Source organism: Eublepharis macularius, chromosome 5 (genome assembly GCF_028583425.1).
Source record: "Eublepharis macularius isolate TG4126 chromosome 5, MPM_Emac_v1.0, whole genome shotgun sequence".
In the NCBI taxonomy this organism is placed as follows: Eukaryota; Metazoa; Chordata; class Lepidosauria; order Squamata; family Eublepharidae; genus Eublepharis; species Eublepharis macularius.
Genome location: NC_072794.1, coordinates 142,896,348 through 142,921,291, shown reverse-complemented (window position 1 = coordinate 142,921,291; position 24,944 = coordinate 142,896,348). Strand labels below are relative to the sequence as shown.

Genomic DNA, 24,944 nt, shown 5'->3' with positions numbered 1-24,944 from the left:
TCTGAGAACTAAGTTAATGAAGGACTTTTAAATGCAGCTACCAACCTAATCTAGCAACATCACTACAATAGGTATAGAGTTCAGAGCAAAAGGATTGTGTGTTTTCGGTTCCTTTATATCCTTCCTTAGTCAGCCTGATGCTTGAATGTTACTAAGGAACTTAATATGCAATCCAGCCCTGCAGTGAATACTAGGCACTTTTTAATAAATTATTTTATACCTTGTAACACCCCATCCCAACTGCCTTCTAAGCTGGCTCATGGTGTAGTTATTTGAACCAATATCAGGCAACTTTAAAGCAATACATGTTGAAGTTGGATCCTTTTTAAAAAATGACCCTTATCTTCTAAGATGTTAGTCATCTGTTTTTGATTTCCCAATTTCTCTCAAACACTTGCGCTTTGAGGTCACCCCATTTTACTTTCACTTCCTTCCATCTTACACTCGCCTCTGTGGATGTCATGAAGATCCCTTTTCTCCACCATAAAAATTGACTACAAAATATCTGGCTTCTGTGTATTTTTAAACCTGGCAAAACTGAGCAAATCTAAGTAGGAATCACACAATCTGTGAGTGATTATCTAAGTATCTGTATATATTCTGCTGTTGCATACAAGAATTGGTGGGCTGTGATGAAAGGATAGTAAGATAATTTCTGCATGAGTTCCTTTTCCCGATCCTCAATACCCCTATTCTCTAGACTCACACATTACAGAGTACAAAGGTTGGTCCCTTTGTACTCTGTACCCAAAGTCCCTACGTTGCGGCCTGTGTCACAGTCCCACATGAGTTGCAGGTTGCCATTTGTGCTGTGCCCAGTTTGGATCATGACTGCAGTATGCATGGAAATACAATTTTCCTGACCTGAAACAGTCCTGGAAGGTGCTGTTTAGCTTGTCAGGGAAACCCACAAGTGTACACAATTACAGGTTGGGGAAACATCATGGGATGGGGAGGCTGAATCAGGCATAGCACATACAGGAACTGAGAACCTACAAACTGTTTTAGTGTTACAGTGCGACTATTACACAGGGTGGGGACCCTGGATCCAATTTGTGTATTTTGCAATGGGTGGATTGGCCCACTGGTAGATGAAAGGACAAGGCTCTAAAAAGTAAAACAGAAATTTGTGAAGATGCTGGGGATTGGAAACTGCAAGCCGAGCAAGCCCTTCCTCCCATGGGGAGGAGAAAAAAGAAACAATATTGTTTGTCAAATATTTATCTGCAGCTCTTGAGAATCTGTAATATTTAAAGATTGATCACTACCATGACACTTAATTGTGTTTGGTTACTCTTTCTACTTCATTTGTTACATGGTGGCATCACAAAAAAGTTGTTCAGGAATACTTAAGGCTGCAGGTATAGCCTTCAGATTTCCATTCAGGCCATTCCAGGAGCAAGACCAGTTCACAACTCAGTCCACCCTCCTCTGTGATGACAGAAAGTGCAGAGAAATTGGCACATGACCCTGCTCGCTTTACCTGAGAGTAGGCTCCAGCCCACAGATGCTCTCCAAGATACCATAAGCTTTCACTTTGTTTCTGCTGCAAGACTAGCCCCAAAATTGGGTTTTCAGTGAAGTAAGTCCCCTTGAACTCGGGGGGGGGGGGGCTTATATTTCAGAGTAAACAAAACACAGTTAGGATGGTACTGTATAAACTGTCTTTATGGTACCACAAAGCTCACTTTAAAAACAAAAAAAAATCTGTTACCAAATGACTGAGCTCTTTGCCCACAGTCACATCACATGCTAGGTACGGTCACTTCCAATTCTTCACTTTTCCATTTATAAAATCCAGGAGGCCGTTGATCAAACAAAAGTAAATTGAATTTGGAAGGAATCATCTACTATTACAATTTGAGTAATAACCGACTACTCTGAAGAAATGACAAAGCTCTTTGCTTCTGTCGGTGCTACTCCAACAACAATTCCCCTATTTTAACCATAATAATACACTGCAATTTGTAGGCTTCTTATAGTTTCTCTATATGGGGGGACATTATGAAGTTCCTTCGCCCTTCAGCTTCACGCTGAAAACGACAGGACTATAAGGGGAGGGGAAGATGCTTTTTTCCGACAGGCTTTGCGTGCGTCCTTTGCCTCCCCCGGTTGCGTGTCAGGAAAAAAGCTCGCTATTGGCCGGCAGGAGGACGGAGGCGGACGCACAGGAACCTTCTCCTGTTCCCATTGGCTGGCGCCCAAAAGACAGTGGGCGGAGCTTAGCCTAGGCAGGGGCGAGGGGATGGAGCAGGCCAAGGCGCTGCTGGGGCTTCTGCTCCTGGTGCCGGCCTTGGCGGCCGAGCCCCTCCGCGATTCCCTGAGGGAGGAGTTGCTGCTCAGCCCCCTTCCTTCCGGCGACCTGGCCGCTACTTTCCAGTTCCGGACGCGCTGGGACTCCGACCTGCAGCGGGAGGGCGGTAAGGGGCGTGGCCCCTAGGAAGGGTGGGGCTTGGTCCAGTGGGCTGCACCGTCGTTGGTGGGCAGCCTCGGTGGGTGGTGCGAGACAGCCGGCGGGTGGGTACTGCGGGGTGGGGGTGCGGGTGAGGGGCTGGTCGGAAGGTTTTGTTGATGCAGGTAAACGTGCTTAAGATTTATGTAGCAAAATGAAGAAGAAACATAGAGCAGGAAGGGATCCCAAGGATCATCTAGTCAAGCCCCCTGCACAGTTCAGGAAATTCACAGCTATACTCTCACTCACACTCACACACACACACACACACCCTTCCTCAGTGACCCCTGCTCTAGGCTCAGAGGAAGGCAAAATACCTCCAGGCTCATCTGGCCTGGAGGAAAAGTCGGCGTTACCCTGGGCATACAAGAAAGGGCCACGAGAGCCAAGCACAGCCTCATCCCTACATGCCGTCAGATGACCATCTAGCCTCTTCTTAAAACACCTGTAATGAAGGAGAGCCGCCACTTCCCGCGGAACTGAGGAATCACTCTTAAGTGTCAAGAAATCCTTCGTGACGTTTAGTTGAAAGCAGTTTTAATTCAATGTTAACTTGCTGTTTCTGGTCTAACCCTCTGGGGCAACAGAAAACACCTCTGCTCCATTCTCTGTGAGACAGCCCTTCAAATACTTGAAGAGGGCTATCATATCACCTCTCAGTTGCCTCTTCTCCAAGCTAAGCATGCCCAGCTCCTTCAGCCTTTCCTCATACTCTATTACTTTGCTTATTAAAATGTCTTTGATGTTGACTGTACTGACCCACCTTGTCTCAGTGAGAAAGGAGGACTTCAAATAATTTCAATAAATAAAATTACAGTCTATAAATTCAAATGTGCAAAGATTTTAAAACCATCAGAAATCTAATACAGAGTTGAAGAAATGCTGAAACAGAGCATAAGCAATTCTGATACATTAAACACCATAAAACTGCCTGGTAGAATCATATCTAAAGCAACAGAACAGCACACAGCAGCTCATAGTAGTAAAGTCTATGGTCCCTATTCCTCTGAGATTATTTCCTTACAGTAGAGCACTCCTATCTCAGTGAGAAAGGCAGAATATAAATAACATAATTTTTAAAAAAAATTAAAAACACCAGACTGACAGTGATATTCTAAGCAAAGTTACTCCGTTCTAAGCCCATTGAAATACCCCAGGACAAGAGAGCTTAAGCTGAAGTAACTCTGTTTAGGATTTCACTGTAAGGCTGTAATCCTGTGCATACTTACCTGGAAGTAAAATTAAACAGGAGTGATGATGACTCTGACTTACAAACAGCTTGTGTGGGAATAAATTTAATCTTTAAAGTGTTGGTTTTAATTTTGCTGCAGTGAGCTAACACAGTTTCTGCACTGGGATCATTGTTTAGGAGTAAACTACGTTGAATTCAGTGGTGTTTATTTCTGAGCATTTAGGATTGCCCTCTCTGGTTGTTGCCAGGCTCTTTACTGTTTTTACTGCTACAGACTAAGCCTGTAGTCCTGGGGCATATTATCTTACGAGTATAGCCCTTTAAACAGAGATGGACATGCCTGAGAAACATGCGTGGATTGACTAGTAAATTCAGTGAGGCTTAGTCCCAGACTAGCGTGTAGGTTTTAAGTGGAATTCACACATCCACTTGAAGTGCTTTTCAGCCTCCCTTTTCACCAAATGGGCCAATGTGCATATGTAAAAAGCTGGTCGTTTTATATAGACTTCTGTCAAGTTTTTGAGGGGATTGATGGTTAGGCAGAAAGTTGGACTTATGGTGTTTAGCACTGTAAGGCAGATTTGCTTGCAAAAGTGCACATCTCAGCCTTGTACTGCTGCAGTGGGAAGGCCTGCCCCTACACAAGTGCAAAGAGTTTAGGTGGTGCTAGAGATGCGCGCTGACCTCACATGGATTCCAAGTGAGCAGAGGCATAGCATGTTCTAGGAGGGATGTCAGATCATGGCTTTGCTGCTTACCTTCCTATCCAGTATGCCAACATCAGGCCCCTATCTGCACCTGTGCAAGGCAACGCTTCAAGTCAGGTTATAGCCCTATGCACTGTTACTGAAGGGCAGACCTGTTGAACTCAGCGAGATTTACTCTTGAGTAAATATGCATAGGGTGTTAAAAGGTGCAACCAGTGTTTGCGTGGCGCTTACTAGGACAGAGCAGAGGCTCACCTGTTCCCCCCTCTAGCTCCAATTGCAAGGGGTGCAAAAATGAGTGCAAAATGCAGGAGGCACCCTTGCTGTTCCTGGAGGCAACTCCCTAAAACAGGTTTGCTTGTTCATTTAATTCATTTATACTCTGCCTTGTTCTCCAGTGGGAACACAAAGTGGCTTACAACATTCTCCACTTCCCCATTTTATTCTCCCAACAACCCTACGAGGTAGGCTGGGCCAATCATATGTGTGACTGACTGACCCCAAACCGTGCTCGCTTCGGCAGCACATATACTAAAATTGGACCGAAAGACCCCAAACCACCTAGCAATTTTCTGTGTCAGAATGAGGATCCAAACCTGGGTTTCTTTGATCCTAATCCAACACTCTAATCATAACAGTGTGCTGGTCCTCCAAAACAAATATCTGACTCAGAGTCACCTTTGTGCGTACTCTCCACGAATGTTTCCTTCATTGTCAAGGGAACAAGATTCCTATGTCTTGGGAGCAGGGAGCGTTCATGAAGTGCTGGGCTGGAATGGAAACCAAGCTGTGCTTTAAGGACAGCATATTCACAGACAGTAGTAACATAAGTAAGACTCACTGGGGCAAGAAATGAGTAAATCAATAGGATATGAAACCTGCACCAGTCAGCCGTATGCAGAGAGGGAAAAAAGAATGGTACCAAGGCCGGCTGAGAGAGTAGAAAGTGACTGATTTAAATGGGCATGCCTAACTTCCGCTGAATCCTAGCATTGGGCTGCAGTATGGGGGTGAAAGGGAGAGGAACTTCTCTCTAGATTTCTCCTCTGCTTCTTTCCCTCCTCCCCTCCCAGTCTCTCACTACAGGCTATTCCCTAAGGCCCTGGGACAGCTCATCTCTAAGTATTCAGTGCGTGAGTTGCATCTCTCCCTCACTCAGGGCTTCTGGCGAACACGGAGTTGGGGACAGCCATACTTGCAAGCTCCCGCTGGGGCTGAACTCTGGGTCTGGTTTCAGGACTCTGTTGCTGAGTAAGTGCTGAAGGTGATCAGTCCCCTCACAGTAATTAAGGAGAAGTGTATGAGGGCTATTCCACTGCCCCTCCCCCCGGGCCAGGCACATTAACATTTGGGTTTGAAAATGCACGTGAATTGACCCTTGTAAATAATCTTGGGAGTGTCACTTGAGACGTATGCAGTCCTGTATAAACTTCATATTACACTCTTAGAATATCCTAATGAATAATGTTGGGCCTGCGTTTTTGACATTAGACCTTAAGATTGTGGGCATCAGATTTGTGCCCTGATTTTCAGTGTGCTATGCAGTGTCGCAATGCTCCTAAAGGAACACTCTTTCCCACAGCAATGAATTTATTTTATGGACTGTGGCTATTTTCTCTCCCCTCTTTCATTTTATTATGTACATAAATAGCAAGGTTTATCAAGCCTTCAGTCTTCATTAAAAGGGTTGAAAACCATCTAGCTAATTTGCACAATCAAGGTGGTTTTCAAAAGCCCATTCTGTGAAAGCAGCACTGATACAGCTGTTCATCTTAAAACTCCTAATATATCTCAGGCCCTCTTCTGTATTTAGCTGCTTGGTTCAAGGATGAGTGCAGAGTATGTGAGTCAGCAGCAGCCTCTGAAAGGCCCATGGTATCTCTACCACATGGAGATGACCCACTGTGACAACAGGGGAGACAGACACCAGCTACTAGCTGCTAGACGGCACTCGTCTCTGGGCTGTAATTGTGCACATTCTTGTTTATTAGTAATACGAACTTTTGTCACTGCTATAGTATTATGAAATACAGATACTGGGATGAAGCCCATGCTTTCTATTATAGACTTACTTGTGTGTCTGTGTATAGCAGAATGGCACTAACAGAATGGCATCCAAAAAGAATGTTCAATTTCAGACTCGGTTTAATAGCTAACAATACAGTTTAAACACAGTTTTTGTCAAAAACATCAGTTTGGGATAAAATTTCCACTGACCCAAGTAATTGCTCATATTTGATCTCCTTTCATCTAGTGTTGACAAGGCTTGGAAGGATCTCAGTAACATACTCTCAGGGATATTCTGTGCCTCTCTGAACTTCATTGATTCCACCAACACCGTCACTCCAACAGCATCCTTCAAACCTCTGGGATTGGCTAATGGTGAGAGTGTGCGCATGCATGCATGCTGTGCTGGCACAGGCTTGCTTTGCGCTGAAGAGCAGCACTTAATTGCTGTTTGAGCTTATTACTTGCATGATACACTACTAGCAAGTAGACTTGGAGGGTGATGGGAGTGGGTGAACTGCAGATGATGCTGCACGAGGTGGGAGGTTTTAAGGAGCTGTCATAATTGGGATGACAGTTTTAGACTGCTACCTTGGAACCATGATAAACATTCTTTGGGATGGCTGGAGGAGAGAAAAGATAACTTCAACTGGTGGAAGTTTTTACCTGCTACATTTTATTGATTTTGTTTTTATCACTAACTACTTTGTATTAAAATTCGGTCTTGAGTTACAGCCTAAGTCAATGAGCTTCGAAAGCATAGCTCTACTTGGGATGGCACAGATAACCACCTGAGACCTTTAGCTATCAACTGTGCTTTTGTTTGTCTATTCCATTTTATTCCTTTCTTCTTCAAGGAACTCGGTGTACGCTGTTCTCCTTTCCTCATTTTATCCTCACAACAAACTGTACAGTAGGTTCCACTGAGAAAGGAGGAGGATAAAATGGGGAAGGGAGAACTATGTATGCCCCGAGGGCTAAACTACACATTATGATTTTTGACGTATCTTGGTCGCCCAGCCTAGCTTTGAAACAGTCAGTCTCACATCAGCTGTGAAGAACTAAATTCCTACGTGTGGGGACCCAATTTGGATCAAGACTATGGTGTGAGGGGAGAAGGGGCTTCAGTCCCCCCACTCTGCACTTTTTCCCCAACCTGAAACAGCCTGGCATGGCTCTTTTGAGAAGTTGCATGTGCCCTGATGAGCAACTAGGAATTCCCAGTCCATGTCTGCCTGGCAGCACCCTAGGGCAGACATGGCACAATGTATTGTGTCATTAGACCTCAAGAGAGCAGGATTTGTACCAGAGTCTCCTCAAGCCCTGTTCAGATGCTACCGTGAACACGTGTACACTGTACACCAGTACCAGTACCAGTACCTGTTCGTAAAAAAGCATGAACATGTCTTCATTTTACAAATGAAGCCAGGGATATATGGTTTCAATCACAAATTAAGCTGTATGTGTGTTGAATACAGCATGAGAATTACTTGATCCACTCAAGCGTACACCGTGCATGAATTGTACATGTGTCCACTGTAACATGTGAACAGAATTACTGTCTAATCTTGATGCTTTGACAACTGCACCACTTCATCTCAGGACTGGTTAAAAATAAAAATAAGTACCATTATGTTACATTGTCATCGTGACAGCATGAGTGTTGGAAGTATTTCATATACATGATCTCAGTAATCCTTACCAGGCCCTGCCTTATATTATCCCCATATTGCAGATGGGAGGTTAAGCGCAAGAATGGCTTGTGGGTTTGGCAGAGGTTTTTTTTAAGGCCACCTAGGGAAGGTTTACTCACTCTTTTTAAACAATATGCTTCTGAGCTGTTATATTTGCAGATACTAACTTTGAAAAGGTAAAAATAGTAATTAGCTAGAGCCAAGAGATCTAGAGAATGTTTGCAGGAGTTTCTAGCAGTTGGGAGATCTTCACAGCTCCCTGTCCCTCAGTCCCAGTTGTCATCTCATACACTAAGATAAGTTTGCCACAATTAAGCAATAGTCTTTTAGATTGTTTTAAAGTAGGATTAGACAAATGGTGGCAAATGTTCTGTTCAGGGCTGCTTGTGGACCTTCTAGGGCATCTGGTTGGACACTGGGAAAGGCTGTTAGACTTAAACTCTTTTGTCTAATCCACCTGGGCTGTGATAGCTGCTGAGCAACACTGAGCTATATTGGATGGTCTGATGTCACTCTCTTCCTTTTATGTCAAGGGATAGTGGGAGCTGCCCATGACTCTTCTACAAGCTGGGCAGATTCCACTTCTATTAAATGAGTTATTAGATTTGAGCATTTCTGTGCACGTCTCTCCGGCCACAGGGTTTCTGAACTCTCCATTTCCTCATTAAGCTACAGATCATCACTTCTTACGATATGCTGTCCTGCCCCGTGAAGTCGTCTGCACCGAGAATCTCACGCCCTGGAAGAAGTTATTGCCCTGCAGTTCAAAGGTGAACTTAGAACCTGTAACAAAGTATGTTTTGTCCCTTGGGACACCTCCATATGCTTTCACCCTGGATTCCCTTGTCCTGTTGGGGAGGGTCCATTGGTCGGTGGTAGAGCATCTGCTTTGCACTCGAAGGTCCCGATTTCGATCCTCAGCATTTCCACTTAAAAGGATCAGGTAGTGGGTGATACGGAAGACCTCTAGCTGAGACCTTGGAGAGCTGCTGCCAGTCTAAGTAGACATGTTGACCTTGATAGGGCAAGGGTCTGGGTCAGTATAAGGCAACCTAATGCGTTCATATATTTTTGGGCATTTGGTGTTTTTGTTGTGGAGGTTCTGAGTCTTCCCCAGTTGGGGCAAGTTGTTGCAGGGAAGAGGGAGGACTAAAACTCGTCCCCCTTGGTCTTTCCCAAAGTGGACCTGGTGGCATAGGCCACTGATTTATTTGGGGGAATTCTTCAAGGTAGACTTTCATCCACATTTTCTTCCCACTCCCTCCCCTCTCCCACAGGCTGGCCTGGCTGTGTTGCTGAAGGCTGAGCGCCTGTTCCACAGCAGCTATCATTCCCAAGCCGTGCACATCCGCCCCATCTGCAGGGTGAGTCTGACACTGTTTAATGTTGTGTGTAACCTATGCACAGCTTTATCATCACTTTAAACCACACTTGAGCCTAGGAGATTCTGTGTTCAGTTTTGTGATAGTAACTTAGTAACACAGTATGTACGTAGTAAGCATATTTAGCATTCTAAGCATAAGTATAAGCATAGTTAGTACTAAGCTTACTTAGTAGTAATTGAGAATGCACGTTTCATTTCTTTTGGTGCTTTTAAGGCTCCTTGTGACTGAAGGAAATACAGAAATTCATGTGTCATTTGGAAATATCTGTCACTCCTAATAATGCATCTGAATAGCTGCTATGAATATAAATGTTTTTTCTTTAGCAGAACATCAAATTACATTCTGTCTTCACTTTGTTGCTGGCTAAATGAACAAGATGCCTTAAAGTATTCTAGCTGTTCCTGGCCATCTTGAGGAGTGCAGTCAACAGGGGGGAGAATCAAAGCCCTGTGCTCACTTCACACTTGTGCAAGACTGTGGTTAGATCAAACCAAATTTCCCTTTTGAACACCAAAAAAGCTGTGCTGGTAATCACAGAACATTATGAACAAAAGCCACATGGGATAGGGGATGTAGTAAGGAGAGGAATTGGACAAGATTGAGTGAAAAAACTGGTTGGATCTAACCCTGTGTCTGTGTCCCTTGTCTTATCTTCATCCATGTTGAGAAACCACAGATACCTCTGATTCCACTTTCTTACTGCTCTGCAATATTTTCAGTAAAAAATCTTTAGGGTAACACTGAAAACCTCTTCTTCACTTTTCCTTTTCACCCCCTTTTCTCTCTTTCATTTTTTCTTTGCACTCTCCCTTTTCCTTTTCATTTACACTTTTCTTTTTCACTTTCTTTTCCACTTTTCTCTTTAAGATTAGGCCCTTTATTGAGAAAGTGTTGGTTGTTTTAAAAAATGTAATTGCAAAGCATTTGCAATCTACTAATTGTTTTATAATGGTTAAGGAAAATAGCTTCTGTAACTGAACTGTGTGCATACATCTTTTGAATGGAAATCCTGGTACATTGCTGCTGTGGCAGGTTCCATGAATTAAATATTGGAACAGAGAGTGTAAACATTGTGAATTAGAAGAACGTCTGTTTTGTGTTTGCTAAGCTGGTGTTCTAATACATCAGGCTGTGTAAGTTTCTAATGATTAATTCAGTTGTAAAATTGTTTGCCGTGGACGGAGTGATGGCCACAAGCATCAATGGCTTTAAAGAGGGATTGAGGATATTCATGGAGAAGAAGTGCATCAGTGGTCACTAGCCATGGAGGATAAAGGAAAACCTTATTCAGAAGCAGTAAATTTCTGAATACCAGGAGGCATCATCAAGTGAAGTTCTTGAACTCAATTCCCTGTTAGTTGGCCCTCCAGGGCAACTGTTGCCCACTGAGTGAAACAGAAACTTGGTCTGATCTGGCAGGGCACCTCATTATATTTTTATGACAATAATTTTTAAAAATCTTTTTTTCCCCCTTCTGGCCTTCTTTCTCAGGATGGCGCTTGCTTGACCTCTTCATGGGAACTCAGACAGACCCTTACAGTTGTTTTTGATAGTTTTGCCACCGGCCAAGGGAAAAAAGGTAACTCAAACCTGCCCTACATAGACTTGCCTCTCTCATGTGGTCACCCCTCTTTATTGTGTTGCTGACCTCTTGTGTCCATCTGTATCCCAGACTGGTCCCTTTTCAAGATTTTTTCTCGCACTCTTACCGAAGCATGTCCTTTGGCATCTCAAAGCAAGATCTATGTTGACATTTCCAGCAAAGGCCAGGTAAGCTTTTTCTTTTCAACTGATATTGCTGGAATAGCATGGCCTTAGAAAATGCAGATTTCATCAATTACTATCTACTGTGTGGTATATCCATATAGAAATGGCATTGATCTCAGCTACAGAGGGGTGTGTGTGTATAAAATAAAACTTGCTTAAAGTGTGTTATTGGATGGGGAAGATATTGAACAAGATATCTACAGCTGTTCAGGAATTCAACATCTCTATCCTTATGTAGTAACTGGCAGGGCTGGGTGTGCAGAACATAGGACTTGGGTGCTTTCTCTCTTTCCCAGCCATCCAGTTCCAGAATCTGATGCTGGGGGCTGCTGCTCAGTCGATTGACATATATGCTGTGGAGTCCCACAGGAGTCCCTCATGCCCCCATGAAACCACTGGGAGAGATAATCTGTGGATCTGGAGTGAATAAATTAAACCCAGCTCTGTTTCTCCCTAACAGTTGCGTAAGGTGAGATTGTAGACGTCTTGAACAAATGCCTGGGGAAGGTATTAGGATCAATGAGTGCCAGTAAACTGAAGCTTAGTCCAGACAAGGCAGATGCTCATTGTCGGAGACAAAGTCACTTGTGAGTGGAAGGGTCAGCCGGTCCTGGACAGTGTGAGGCTCCCCGCCGCCCCCCAAGGATCCCCAAAGGAGCCTTGCCTACAGTCGGAGGCGGAAGTCACCTCCCTGACATGTCATGTCTTTTAATTGGTTTCAATGGATATACCAGCTATAGCTGTTTTTGGAAAGTGTGATCTGGCTGCTGTCTTCCATGCCTTGATCAAATCCAGGTGATGTTGTCATAATATGGTTTATGTGGGGCTACCTTTGAAAACTGTTTGGAAACTTCAGCTGGTTCAAAATGCTGTTGTTATAGAGAACTGAGTGTAGGGATTGTACCACCTCCTATGCTGAAAGATCTGCACTGGCTGCCTATTTGCTTCCAGGCGCAATTCAGAGTTCCTACCTTTAAGAACCCAAATGGCTTGTGGCCAGGATACCTGAAGGACGGCCTTCTCTTATACTGTCCAGTCTGTCAGTTAAGAGCATCTTCAAGAGCCCTGCTGTCTATGCTCCCACCTACACAAGTGAAGTAAACAACTAGTGATTGACTTTTTCAGTAAGGAACTTCTCTTTTGGAATGTGCTCCCCCTTGAGGTTCACATGGCACCTACTTTACTGTTCTTTTAGGGAAAAATGTTTCTCTTTATCCAGGGCTGATTCCAGACGGGCCTCTGCATGCCGAAACGTCATGCGTCGTCGTGCGGAAAACACGAAATATCGTGTTTTCTGTGCGACGACGCGCAACGTTTCGGCATGCAGAGGGCCGTCTGGAGTCGGCCCAGGATTTTTAAATGAAGTGTTCCATTTTTTTAAAGCTTTTTAAAATTGTCTGCTTCTAGCCTGAGAACTGTTTTAGAGATGTCATTTTAGGCGGCTGGATGTTTTAGTGGTTTGTTGTAATATTGATCATTGTTATGTTTTGGGGGTTTTTTTTAAATGAATTCATCGCTTGGCTTGAGACCAGGCTTTCATGTATATGACGTGGATGGCATATTCTGATGGTCGATAAATATGGTGCCTCTGTTTTCAGGAGAATGAGTTATTAGAGGTTACTCCAGCTCCTCAGTCTGTACATGAAGCATCTGTCCAAGGAAACAGAAGAACCTATGCAGTCTACGACCTCCTGGACCCAGGACTCTTTAATGTGTCTCGTAGCCTCAATGTGCAGCTTAAATGGAAACGGCCACAAGATAGCTGTGAGTAATCCGTGGTTTTCCCGTCTTTAATGTTGACAGCCTCTTCAATCCCTTGCCAGTGGGTACAATTGTTGTAGTATTTAACTGCTCTTTTTTCTGCTGGAACCACCTCTGAAAGCATCCTTCCTGTTCAGAGGTCAAATTACCCCTGCGGCAGTTCAGTGTGTTCAGTCCAATTTTGATTACAAGTAAAAGACCAAGGATCCCAGGGGAAATTGCATTAAACAGGCACCATAGACAGTTCAGAGATTCAGAGTTGTTTCTGCTGTCCTTGCAAATGGAAACAGCTGGTTAGAGCATCCATATAAGCAAGCGGTGCTCTGAATACTCGCTGCCAGCTCAGAATGCAGAAAGAGAGAATTCCAGTACAAGTAAGGAAGCAGATGGACTTTCATTTTCTTGCAAAGCAAGATCTGGAGCTTCATCCTGCATTTTCTTAGGGAGAGAGATTATTGGCTCCCCGCCCCCCCACATCCATAGTTCCACCTCTGTTTTGCATTTAGACCTGTAGCTGAAGTTTACTTCCCTCCTCCTGTGTTTCCTTCCTGCAGTGGATTTGGCAGCACCTGTGCTCCATGCTCAGCGCTACGTGAGTGGCTACGGTCTTCAGACTGGAGAGATCAGCACTCTTGTCTATAATACACACCCATACCGGGCTTTCCCTGTGCTGTTACTAGAGACGGTGCCCTGGTACCTGCGACTCTACATTCATACGCTGACCATTATCACAAAGGGAAAGGAAAACAAACCAAGTAAGGATGAGCCCCACTTGCAATCCAAAATGCATCTTCCTCCTTTTCTGTTTTTAAATACACATACAAATGATATTTACAGTAGCAGCACCCTATTTGGTCAATATCCTTCCTCACAACCTCAGAACAGCCCTTACCTCAATCCGGTTCCAGACTATGCCCACAGCATTGCTAGCTGGGCGCTATGCCCTCCGCTACTGTATTTGTGGTGCTCATGTTGTGGAGGATTTACCACATTACCTACTATCCTGCCCACTTTATGCAGAGCCAAGGAATAAATTCCTAGAAGAGTTTTTAATCGGTTTAAACTCCTCTTCAGACTCTGAGAAGTTGTTTTTACTCCTGTCTGACACTACTGCATTTGTCCCTTATAGAGTCTTTCTGTTCACCTTAGCAGCTAAGAAAATCCAGGCTAGAGTTGTGTCCAGAGACAGCAATGGTTTTATCTGAGTGGCATTTTCTGCCGAGATCATTTTAATTTTTTAATATTTGTACATATGTTTACATGCTAGAGTGTTTTATATGTTATATTTGTATGATTGTAATGGCCTTTGGCCACAAACAAATTTATCATTCATTCATTTACAGAAGCAATGCAGTTATGCACAACACCGCATTCACAGTCATATCAGCAGAGCCTGTGCATATGTGATTTGTATATGTGTGGGCTTTATTCTGATCTAGGACTAAACAGGAGTGAGTGGGGCAAGGTAGAAGTTATGATCTTGCTTCCCCCTTCTACACAAATTGCCTGTATATGTGCACTTTGTATGTTTAGGACTTGTTACATAATAAATATATAGGACTTTGTTCCTGGATTTTTTGCAAGCTATAAGCAGTTCTTCAAAGGAAACTAGTTTGGATAGTAGTGGTAATAATAACTGATTGTGGCGTTCCCTGTTTGTTTCACAAAGAGGACTAAAGTTTCCTTCTCGAGACGAGAATTGTTGCAAAGTTTTTGTGGTTATGCTTTGATTTATTTATGAATAACTTTTTACCCCACTTTCCCTCCCATTGTGCGGAGACACGGCATCTTATAAATGCAGGCATGCGCATACTACACCAACTCTACATTGTGCACGTTACTAGGTCCCTAGAATTTTGCACAGAGAGGAAGAACATCTTAACTTCCATAATGAGGAAGTCAAAACCAGTGTGCTGGATCCAAACTATGAGTGAGGCATAAGAGATTTGTTAGCATCATCCAAGATACTGCTTTTGCTATGGAATGGTGTTTTGTCTCCCACTATTGTTATCTGCTGCCAGCAGGTGAAGACTTTTTTGTTTTCTTTGGCATACCCCCGATACGTTTATATGTTTTTATTGAATTATTGTATACATACTTTATTTTAAATGCTTTTAATGGTGAAATGTTTTAATGTTTAATATTTAAATGTTGAATAAATATAGACATGTTTTATTTCTGCTAATGTTGTTGTATTTACAGACTTTTGAACTGGTCTTGCTTCCTGAGCTGGCCTGTTGGGAGGCCAGTGAGTTCAAGCTGGCAGCCGCTCAGGAGAGCATTTTTTGGCAGTTGCCCCAAGATGAGGGAGCACGCTCCTGGCAGAAGTCCACTAGCTTTCTCTTCTAACGTTCCGATGACAGCTGGGTGACCTTGAATACCCGAAAGACTTCCCGGGGAGTGAAATAAAACCACAATGAAAAACCTTTAACAAGAATTCATATACATATTTCACTCCCTGGGAAGTCTTTCGGGTATTCTAGTATACTTTTCCCTTTGGGAACGCCTCTGTTGTTTTGCATAGCTGGGTGACCTTGGGCATACTCTGTCAGCCCAAAGTATCTCTCAGGGTTCTTGTGAAGATAAAATTTGGAGGCAAGTGGGAGAGAGAACCACGTACTCTATTCCTGAGTTTTTTAGGGGAAAGCACAATAAAATGTATAAGGTGACATTTCTGGAGGCTTTTGGAATTGATTGTGCTGCTTTTTAACAGCTGCCTTTGTTGTTCCCGTTCTCTTTGATTTTGATTGCTGTTTCTCAATGCTTTCATACATGGGTTTTATTCATTGTTAATTAATTTCTGTTAGCAAGCTGATCCTGAATTTTGCAGGAAAAAACTTTACGATTGTTGGCTCCTTGATGTGCTTTCTTACAGAAAGCAAGATAGAAATGATTGAAGTCAACAAATAATCAGTCCCCTCAGCTTCTCCCCTCTGGAATTACTCACTGTTTGGTGTAGTGAGTCAGTTTGATGTAGTGGTTAAGAGCAGCAGAACTCTAATCTGGAGAACTAGGTTTGATTCTCCTCTCCTCCACTTGAAGCCAGCTGGGTGACCTTGGGTCAGTCACAGCTCTCTCAGAGCTCTCTCAGCCCCACAGAACTCACAGGGCACATTTCGTGAGGATGATAATAACGTCCTTCGTAAACTGCTCTGAGTGGGCATTAAGTTGTCCTGAAGGGCAGTATATAAACTGATTGTTAAGGAGTGTGGAGTGAAGCAGAAAGAGACTGGCATGCCCAAGGCAGCTTAATTAGATGTGAAACTAAGGCCCAGCATTGACAGCAACATCCTGAGAAAAGCTTAAGTCAGTGGATTTAGACTGGTGCAATTCTGCTTGGGATGGCTAGGAGACAACCTTAAACTTCTTTTTTGTGTATGTTTATTGGGGTGGGGGGAGCATGCCATTTGATTCAGCCGTACATATCTTCATGTTGGTGTGCATAAAGTTGCAGCCTTAATCACAGTCTGTGCTCAGCCTTCTTCCACAAGAGTTTTGTGTTCTTGACGGAGAGAGTGGAGGCTGTCAGAGAAGTGCATTTTGGTCCAAGTTCTTTCTCTCCTCCAAAGCTGCTGTAGAGGGGGGGGGAGGGTCCAGTGGGGCCCAAGAAGGGCTGTTATGCAACCCTCAAGTAAGGATGATGGCAAAGGGTCATGTGATGATTGCCTGTCTTTCGGTGCTAGGTTATATCCACTATCAGCCGGCACAGGACCGGCGGCGCCCTCATCTCCTAGAGATGCTGATTCAGCTGCCAGCAAATTCTGTCACAAAGATCACCATCCAGTTTGAGAGGGCCTTGCTGAAGTGGACAGAATACACTCCTGACCCCAACCATGGCTTTTACGTGAGGTAAGGCTGTAGCAGTCTTAGACCGTCAGTGATCGTCTGCCTTGGCGTCATGTTTTCCCATTTATTTCCCCAGCGGGGCCTAAACTTGCATAACATCCTTGCTTTGTTTTTCTGCCTTTAGTCCGTCTGTCCTGAGTGCCCTGGTGCCAAGCATTATTGCAATGAAGGAGGAAGATGAAGAGCTAAGCCCCCTCTTTGCTTCCCTGTGAGTGCATTGGAGTGTCTGGTCCAGATGGAGAGATGGGGAAGGTGGAATTAGTATGGAATTAGTATTTGCTAACTCTGGAATTAGTATTTGCTAACTCTGCAGTTGTTTCTATTTTTTTCTGGCACAAAACTGTTCTCTGCATGATTTGTTGTGAAATGTCTTCCTGAGGGTAAGAATTGCTGATGGGTATATCTAGAATGGAGTCTGTACACAGCGTTAACCTATTTGCAGAGCTTGGCAGGAGATGTTCTGGATAGCCCCAGGTTGGCTTAACTGCTTATGTGGTGATACAGCGCAAGGTTTGTGGATGATTCTTTGCCTGTCTTCCAGACCGGAAATATTTCTAATTGACCTATCAGTAGGTATTCAGGGGTGGGGAGGGGGTGTCACTATGAAAGACCCAGTGCAGATGCAAGTGGAGTAGTGGTTAGTGTCGGGCTAGGACCTGGGAGATCCAAGACAAATACCCACTATGTCATAGAAGCTCACTTGGGCCTGTTACACACTCTCAGTCTAACCTACCTCACGGGCTTGTTATTAAAAGAAAGTGGAGGAAGGGAAAATGATTTGATAAGTCACTTTGGGTCATTACGGTCTCATTTAGAAACTTCCTGATTCCTATGGTTAGATCAGGCACATGCTTTGCACTTCCTCCTGCTTCCGCTCAGACATGAATTTTCTCCTTCCATTTTTTGAGAACCCCATTCTGACTGACTTTAAACTGGAGTTTGTAACCAGTCTTATCGACAGTCAGTGCTAGCATACCACTGCACCGTAGTTTTAATGAAAGGGGAAGGATTGACAGGAGAGAGGCAGGAAGTGTGTGAGACTGCAACATGCTCTCAAACTCCTTATCATGGTTAAGAGATATGGGTGGATGGGTAGATTGTGTCTGCATCAGGCCAAGGTTGCCAGATAAGAGCGCCGGTAGAACTTTGCCTGTGTGCATTCTGTGGGTGGTGCTGGTGTGTAGCCCCATGCCATGTGTTGACTTCTACATGGCAACACATTGCTGTAGTTTCTCTGTCGCTGTTGCAGCTGCCAGTACAGCACAGTGGCAGCAGGGCAGTTTACTTGCAGGATGGTTTTCCTGGCATTTTTCCTGCCCCATTCCTCTCTGGTAAACAACAAAGGGAATCACCCTCCCAGGGAATATCAGTTCAAATCACAGTCAATGACCATTATTAACCATTCTATTCGCAAGTGAATTCAGAGGGCCTAGTAGACAAATGATTGTAATGTTCTAACTCTATAATGATTTATAAATTACTAATTTAGTGGCTAAGGTACTAGAAAAGAGGGTGAGACAGACCTTCATTTCACCCTAACACTATCAGCCTACCTACTCTGTAGCACCATAAAACGCTTCATAGGAGCAATAGAGATGAGATAGTCAGCAAGCATAAGTTCAACAAATCATGATATCAGGCCCTGCCTATATTACTTCGTAGCATCGTTGTATTGTGATAGGAGTCAGAGCTTTCGTCAAAGCGTAATCTTGTCTACGTTTAGCCTGAAGTGCTTCTCAGCATCCAGATGAGGCTGTAGTAGGGATGCATTTCCTGACCTGTGTCTTTTACACAAGGGCTGTAAGTTTTCAGACAGCTCCCCATGGTTACAGGAGGGAGGGAAGGAAAGCTAAGACTCTTGGGCATCCAAATTGTGGGACAGATTCTAGATACCGCATAGGGTACTACATGGACAGGATTGCAGAAAACTGAAGCCTGGTTGAGTTGTTGGCGTGCGACAGTCCTGTCATGAGACTCTACCACTTTTGCTTGTGTGAGAGAGGAGGAAATTGTTGCTTCTCTAAATGTGCCTGCAACAGCAACATTTCCATGTGGAAAACTAGTTTGATTTTAATATGGGTCTTGCCTTCAGTCCTTCCCCAGTCTCCTAATTGAAGTGGTACAGCTTCATGTCAGCTCATCCATCCTTTCATGTCAGCTCACCCATCCTTTCCCTCTCCTCCCTCCCCAGGTTTCCTTCTTCCGATGGCTCCAGCTACTTCGTACGCCTCTATACAGAACCGCTGCTGGTGAACCTGCCAACGCCAGACTTCAGCATGCCTTATAATGTCATCTGCCTGACCTGTACTGTGGTGGCTGTGTGCTATGGTTCTTTTTATAACCTCCTCACAAGAACATTCCATGTGGAAGAACCCAGCAGGGGAGGATTGGCCAAGCGGCTGGCAAACATAATCCGAAAAATGAGAGGCGTCCCTCCTCTTTGAAGGAGGCTAGCACCGCCAGTTTTGGGAACTCTGAGCCACGTGTGGGGCCACGTCCTCAGAATCAAGATGGCTGTCAACCCCTCTCCCTAGTTTTCTGATTCTTGAGCAGCCAATCGATCCTGTCTTTTTTTTTTACCATTGAAAAGCACTGGATCTTGTGCATCAATCATTCATTTTGAGACTACAAATGCAAAGCACTCAGGAGAAAAACTGGCTAATTTGGGGTTGTTTTTTTCTGGGAGAGGGGAATAACTTATGTTTGGTGAAGAGATTCTGGAAATAAACTTGACCTGTGCCTGAACTTTTGTCCCCTCGGCTTTGCTTCTCTACAGACATTCCGTTGCATCGGCCAAGCTCTTCTTGTTTCCTTGGCAACCACTGTCAATACATCACTCATACCTTCTTAGCAGCCAAGTGGGATAATGTCCTGGCATGGTAACTGCATCTGAGTCAGGCCCATTTAGCCATTTTGCTGGGCTGTGGGGAGGCAATGTCTGGGTTGATGTTGCTAGGCAACTGTCTGCCCCACTCTGAGGGAGAAACTTCTTTCCTGTGTTTAACAAACTAGTGGGCTGGGCTATAGGAAGACTCTATAGGAGGGGCAGGGAGCTGGCAAAATGGTAGAATAGAATGTTTAAGTAAGGCCAAAGGGGGGAAGGGCACAGGTGGTATAGGAGTGGGCAACAGTCCAAGACTGCCAAATGTCGAGAATCCTCATTAGAAGTAACAAGGCAATTTCTTGCCCATAATAATAATAATAATAACATTCGATTTATATACCGCCCTTCAGGACAACTTAATGCCCACTCAGAGCGGTTTACAAAGTGTTATTATTACCCCACAACAATCACCCTGTGAGGTGGGTGGGGCTAAGAGAGCTCAAGAGAACTGTGACTCGCCCAAGGTCACCCAGCTGGCTTTGTGGAGGAGTGGGGAATCAAACCTGGCTCTCCAGATTAGAGTCCCGTGCTCTTAACCACTGCACCAAACTGGCTTAGAATTGCCAGAATTGCTTAGTTTGCTCTCACTTTAAAATTAGGCTTGCCAACCTCCAGGTGGGGCCTGGAGATCTGGAATCACCATACATCTCCAGACAACAGAACACAGTTCCTCTGGAGAAAATGGCACCTATGGAGGGTGGACTTTCTACTCTACTGAGGTCCCTCCCCAAGCTTCACTCCTCAATCTCCAGGAATTTCCCAGCCCAGGATGGATGACCCTATATTAAATACCTTGCTTATTGTGGTTCTAATGCTGATCAATCCAAGGACCTTTTAGTACTTTCCATCTATAGTTGATCCATATTAAAGGAAATTATAGAATTGTTAAATTAAAACAGGCATCATGCACAACAGCCAGGCTGAAATTTTAAAAATAAGCGTTGACAAGACCCATTCTATGAAGCTTGGGAGTTATGAAATACTTGATACATTGATCATCTTGTCTAGGAAATAAGGAATTTTCTATTCTTACATTTCTGCTGCAGGAAATACCTATTCTTCTCATCCTTTTCTAGTTGTAGGCAGTCCTTTTTCTAGCCACAAGGTGTTCCCAGAACACCACCACAAGTATTACCATTTCCCCCTTTGTTTCCACAATAAAGACATCTTTATCATTTAAGGAATGTGTTGTTGCTTTTAATCAGTACAGTTTAAGACCCACCTCTTAATGTGCAAATGTTACTTAAGATGGCATGGGTATCATGATGATGAGAATTCAGCAAAATCTAAGCAGCTTTCAAAATGAGAGGTTCTGATTTAGCTGAAGAGTAAACTGGAATGGGTGTTCCCAGATGGTGCAGTGCTACAAATCTTGAAAGTATTGAGAACCCTGTCTCTAGAAAAAGATACCAGTTTGTGTGCCAATTTGCACATTCTTCTTTTGTGCGTGCTGTGCTGTCACTGACTGCCTGCTGATTGTGGGAATATCAGAGCTTCATAACTGCTTTATGTCCAAGGGGTATCTGATATGCTGAAACAAGGCCTTTGAGCGTCCAGATGGGAATTTGTTAGGGACTCTTCCTGAGTTAACTCTATAAGGTATCTCTTCCCAACTCACAGTTGCACTCTTAAGTAAAAGTTGTAGCTTTCGGATCTTTTAGCAAAGGCAGCAATAGAGTCCTACCTCCCTTGTGATACACAGGTTCTGGGTTGTGTGTGCACATGTGTGACTATGCACACACACACACACACACAAACAATATACTAGCTTTGTTATCTACCACTCAGTGAGGAATGGGTGTTGCAGGTTGCTCAGATGCGGCAGATACTCAAGCTTTTTGCTCTGTTCTGCCCCATATCTGGAGCAAACTGCAGCTGTGTTCTTCGGGAATACAGAGGTAACTACCCCCCACCAATGAAGGGCTCTTTTCTGCCTGAGTCATGGAGCCATCCTACATGACAGGCTTGCAGCCCCCTTTCCAACAGAGTATGGATTCTGACTTAGGTTTTTTTGGGGGGTGCTAATATCCCCCAGCTCCTTATTTGTAGGAATATTTGCAGGCATTTATCCCCTACTCCCCCCTACTCTTGGAGTTCTGTATCTCTGATATAGTGAACATGGGCTAACTGGCCACTAGGGTCCTTCCCCCATCAAAGGGTTAAAGATTAGCCATACTTTGTACAAGAAAGAAGAGGCCAACCAAGTCCTGGAGAGCCTGGAGCCACACCACTGTCAAGAGCCTGTCTTGGGTGGCTGCTAATTACTTTATCTCCACCCTGTGAATGCGGCACTCCCAGAGATTTAAACCAATCAATTTCACCCAAAATGAAAGTGGGTCTCCTAAGTCACCCAAAGATGCAAGACAATAATCCAACCACAACCCAAGCTACTTCTTTGTTCACTTTATCTCAGTCAAGTCCCCTGTCACACCCAGTCAGTCTCTCCCAGGCCCTGGTAGCTCTACCAAAAACTGGATTTTTCCTGTCCCCCAAAATCAAACCCCAATGATCCATAGGACCAGTAATATAAAAAAGGGGGTCTCTTGCCCAGCAATTCCCACAGGAGCGACCTTGGGAACCAAAAGTGGACTCTCTGCCTTCTCAAAGGACCATCTCTCCTCCAGAGTCTTCAGGGAATTGAATACCACCAGACACCCTTCTCTTCAGACAAAGTATGTTTTATATTCTCCCTTTTATTCTCTTTTAGCCCCCCCTCCCCATCTTTATATAGATTGTACACTAGTCTCCTCTGGGCATTTAGGATACTCTGCTGGACCAACGACTTGAGTTTGCTTTTTTAAAAAACATTGTCCCTCTTTATTCTAAATAAAAGCATATGACTTTGCCTCTTTCCATTTCTGGGAAACATGGTAACAACCTTAACCCATGTGTACACAGCCCAAAGACAAGAGTCTGTTAGTGCAAATAAAAAAAGCTCAGGGAAAAAAATATATAATACCTTCCCCTCCATGGAGGTCAGGGTGACGAAGCTGAAGTTGGTTCCCAGTTCCTTATTTGCAGTTCCTAGTTCCTTACTTGCAAAGCCAAAGAAAAATATTGTCGGGAAAATGAAAATCTCTGAATCCCAAAATGAAGTTTGCAGGGGCACATATACACCTCCAGATTCAGCAGACTCAGCCATCTAAGTGGACCTATACTGGGTCATCCTGCAAAACCTAGATCTTGAGTTAACAATAGGGTGCCCACAGAACAATTCAATAAGAAGAAAGGAGTGGCAGTTGCAGCGGAAAAAAACCTTTGGATCACCCCAGATCACACAGACCTGAACTCCAGAGACTGTCCCATACAAGAGGACATGTGCTGGTTCTGATCCAATCTCTGCTTCTGGAGTTGAGGCCTACTATTTCACCTTTCTCCCAGAACCTTGTATTAGACATTGCTGTGAATAAGGAACTGGGATATATAAGAGCCCTTTGCACCCCCAAATAATCTTTGGATCACCACAAATCACAGACCTGAACTCCAGAGACTGTCCCCCACAACAGGACATGTGCTGGTTCTGATCCAATCTCTGCTTCTGGAGTTGAGGCCTACTATTTCACCTTTCTCCCAGAGCCTTGTATTAGACATTGCTGTGCATAAGGAGCTGGGAAATATAAGAGGCATAAGGGGCTCATCAGGAGAGCAAGTGTTACCACTTAAAATCAGGCACTGAAATGGATAAGTCCAGGATCCAAATCTGAACAGGCCCAAGACATGACCTGCTTTGAAACAGAAGCTGTTCCCAAAACAGGCTTCTGGGAGGCAGCACAAATAAGAGGTCAAAGCTCCGGAACAGTCTCTGGAGTTCCTGTCTTGTGTGATTTGTAGTGATCCGAAGATTATTTGGTGGTGCAGAGAGCTGTTATGATTCCCAGCTCCTTATTCACAGCAATGTCTAATACAAGGCTCTGGGAGAAAGGTGAAACAGGAGGCCTCAGCTCCAGAACCAGATACTGGATCGGTACCAGCACATGTCCTCTTGTAGGGGACAGTCTCTGGAGTTCAGGTCTGTGTGATTTGGGGTGATCCAAAGGTTTTTTTCCGCTGCAGCTGCCGCTCCATTCTTCTTATTGAATTGTTCTGTGGGCACGCTATTTTAAAGCTGTTAACTCAAGATCTGGGTTTTGCAGGATGACCCAGTATACGTCCACTTAGATGGCCGAGTCTGCTGAATCTGGAGGTGTATAATATGTGCCCCTGCAAATTTCATTTTGGGGTTCAGGGCTTTTCAATTTCCCCACAATATTTTTCTTTGGCTTTGCAAATAAGGAACTAGGAACTGCAAATAAGGAACTGGGAACCACCTTCAGCTTCCTGTCAGAGTGGGATATATGAGCCCCCCTTTGCCTCCATCTTCATCTCAAAAACTTTAACCCTGTGAAGTAACAGCAAGATTTGAGTCCAGTGACACCTTAAGAGATCAAGAAGATTTTCAGGGTAAATGAGCTAAGCTTCAATGAAACAAAGATCTGCATTAGTCACAAATTACTTACAAATGGAATTGTTCAACAGGACATTATATAATGGGAACAGTTGTAATTTTAGTATTTGTGGGGTGAAATGTAGATATTTAAAATTCTGCATTGTTCATTGGGTATATTATACTGGTTTTAGTTGCTTTTGCAGTTTTGTGGTCCAGTTTTGTTGCATTGCGTATACATTATAGCGGTCTTTTCTCGCATTGTTTTCTAATTCTGGCATCTTCCTTGAGCCTCAACGAGAAAGGCAGATTATAAATCAAGTTAGCTAGTCGCCGAAGCCTTGCAAGGGGACAAAACTTTGGGCTGGACATGATGCATGAGATAGTCTTGAAGGACACAGTCTCCCGGTGGCAGGCGGGAGGTATCTACTAGAGTGGCCTGGGTTTCCAGGGCCCACCTGGAGGTTGGCAACCTTACGCACGGCCCCACATTGACTTGGGGAAACTGAGGTGTGCAGACCAGTTCCATATTCGTATCTGGGCTGCTTTTTCCTTGTGAGATAAATAAACGAGGTTGCAGTTGGTGCAGGACTTACTCATTTCGCGCAACGCGACTGCGCATTCCCGTCACCAACGCCCAGCTTCTCTTCACGCCCTCTTCTTGCATATGCATAACCCCAGTCTCCTGCTCTGGTCCGCCCCCTCGCTGATGGAGGGGGCTCTCTCTTGGGCTGTCCACAACAATGCCTGATTAAACTCGACTCAACCCCTGAGCGTCGACCCTACGTTTTCGGAGGGACGTCAATGAAATAAGGTGATTTCAGCG

General features: G+C 44.2%; 1 protein-coding gene across 1 annotated transcript; it reads left to right on the top strand.

Annotated features, from left to right (window-relative positions):
* Positions 1–2,227: 2,227 nt before the first annotated feature.
* On the top strand, positions 2,228–20,875 carry PIGT (phosphatidylinositol glycan anchor biosynthesis class T). The gene is made up of 12 exons (XM_054980637.1): positions 2,228–2,420; positions 5,425–5,602; positions 6,606–6,733; positions 8,722–8,822; positions 9,330–9,416; positions 10,929–11,016; positions 11,110–11,207; positions 12,803–12,968; positions 13,520–13,720; positions 16,649–16,814; positions 16,936–17,019; positions 19,003–20,875. The coding sequence occupies exons 1-12, from the start codon at positions 2,246–2,248 to the stop codon at positions 19,253–19,255; spliced, it is 1,725 nt and encodes a 574-aa protein (XP_054836612.1). The 5' UTR covers positions 2,228–2,245; the 3' UTR covers positions 19,256–20,875.
* The last annotated feature ends 4,069 nt before the right edge of the window (positions 20,876–24,944 follow it).

What these genes read in the sequence shown, in the direction of transcription:
- PIGT (XM_054980637.1), top strand. Translation starts at nt 2,246, where the DNA reads ATGGAGCAGGCCAAGGCGCTGCTGGGGCTTCTGCTCCTGGTGCCGGCC. An exon ending in GAAACGGCCACAAGATAGCT is followed by an intron (nt 12,969 to 13,519) that starts GTGAGTAATCCG and finishes TCCTTCCTGCAG; the next exon opens with TGGATTTGGCAGCACCTGTG. An exon ending in AGCCCCCTCTTTGCTTCCCT is followed by an intron (nt 17,020 to 19,002) that starts GTGAGTGCATTG and finishes CTCCCTCCCCAG; the next exon opens with GTTTCCTTCTTCCGATGGCT.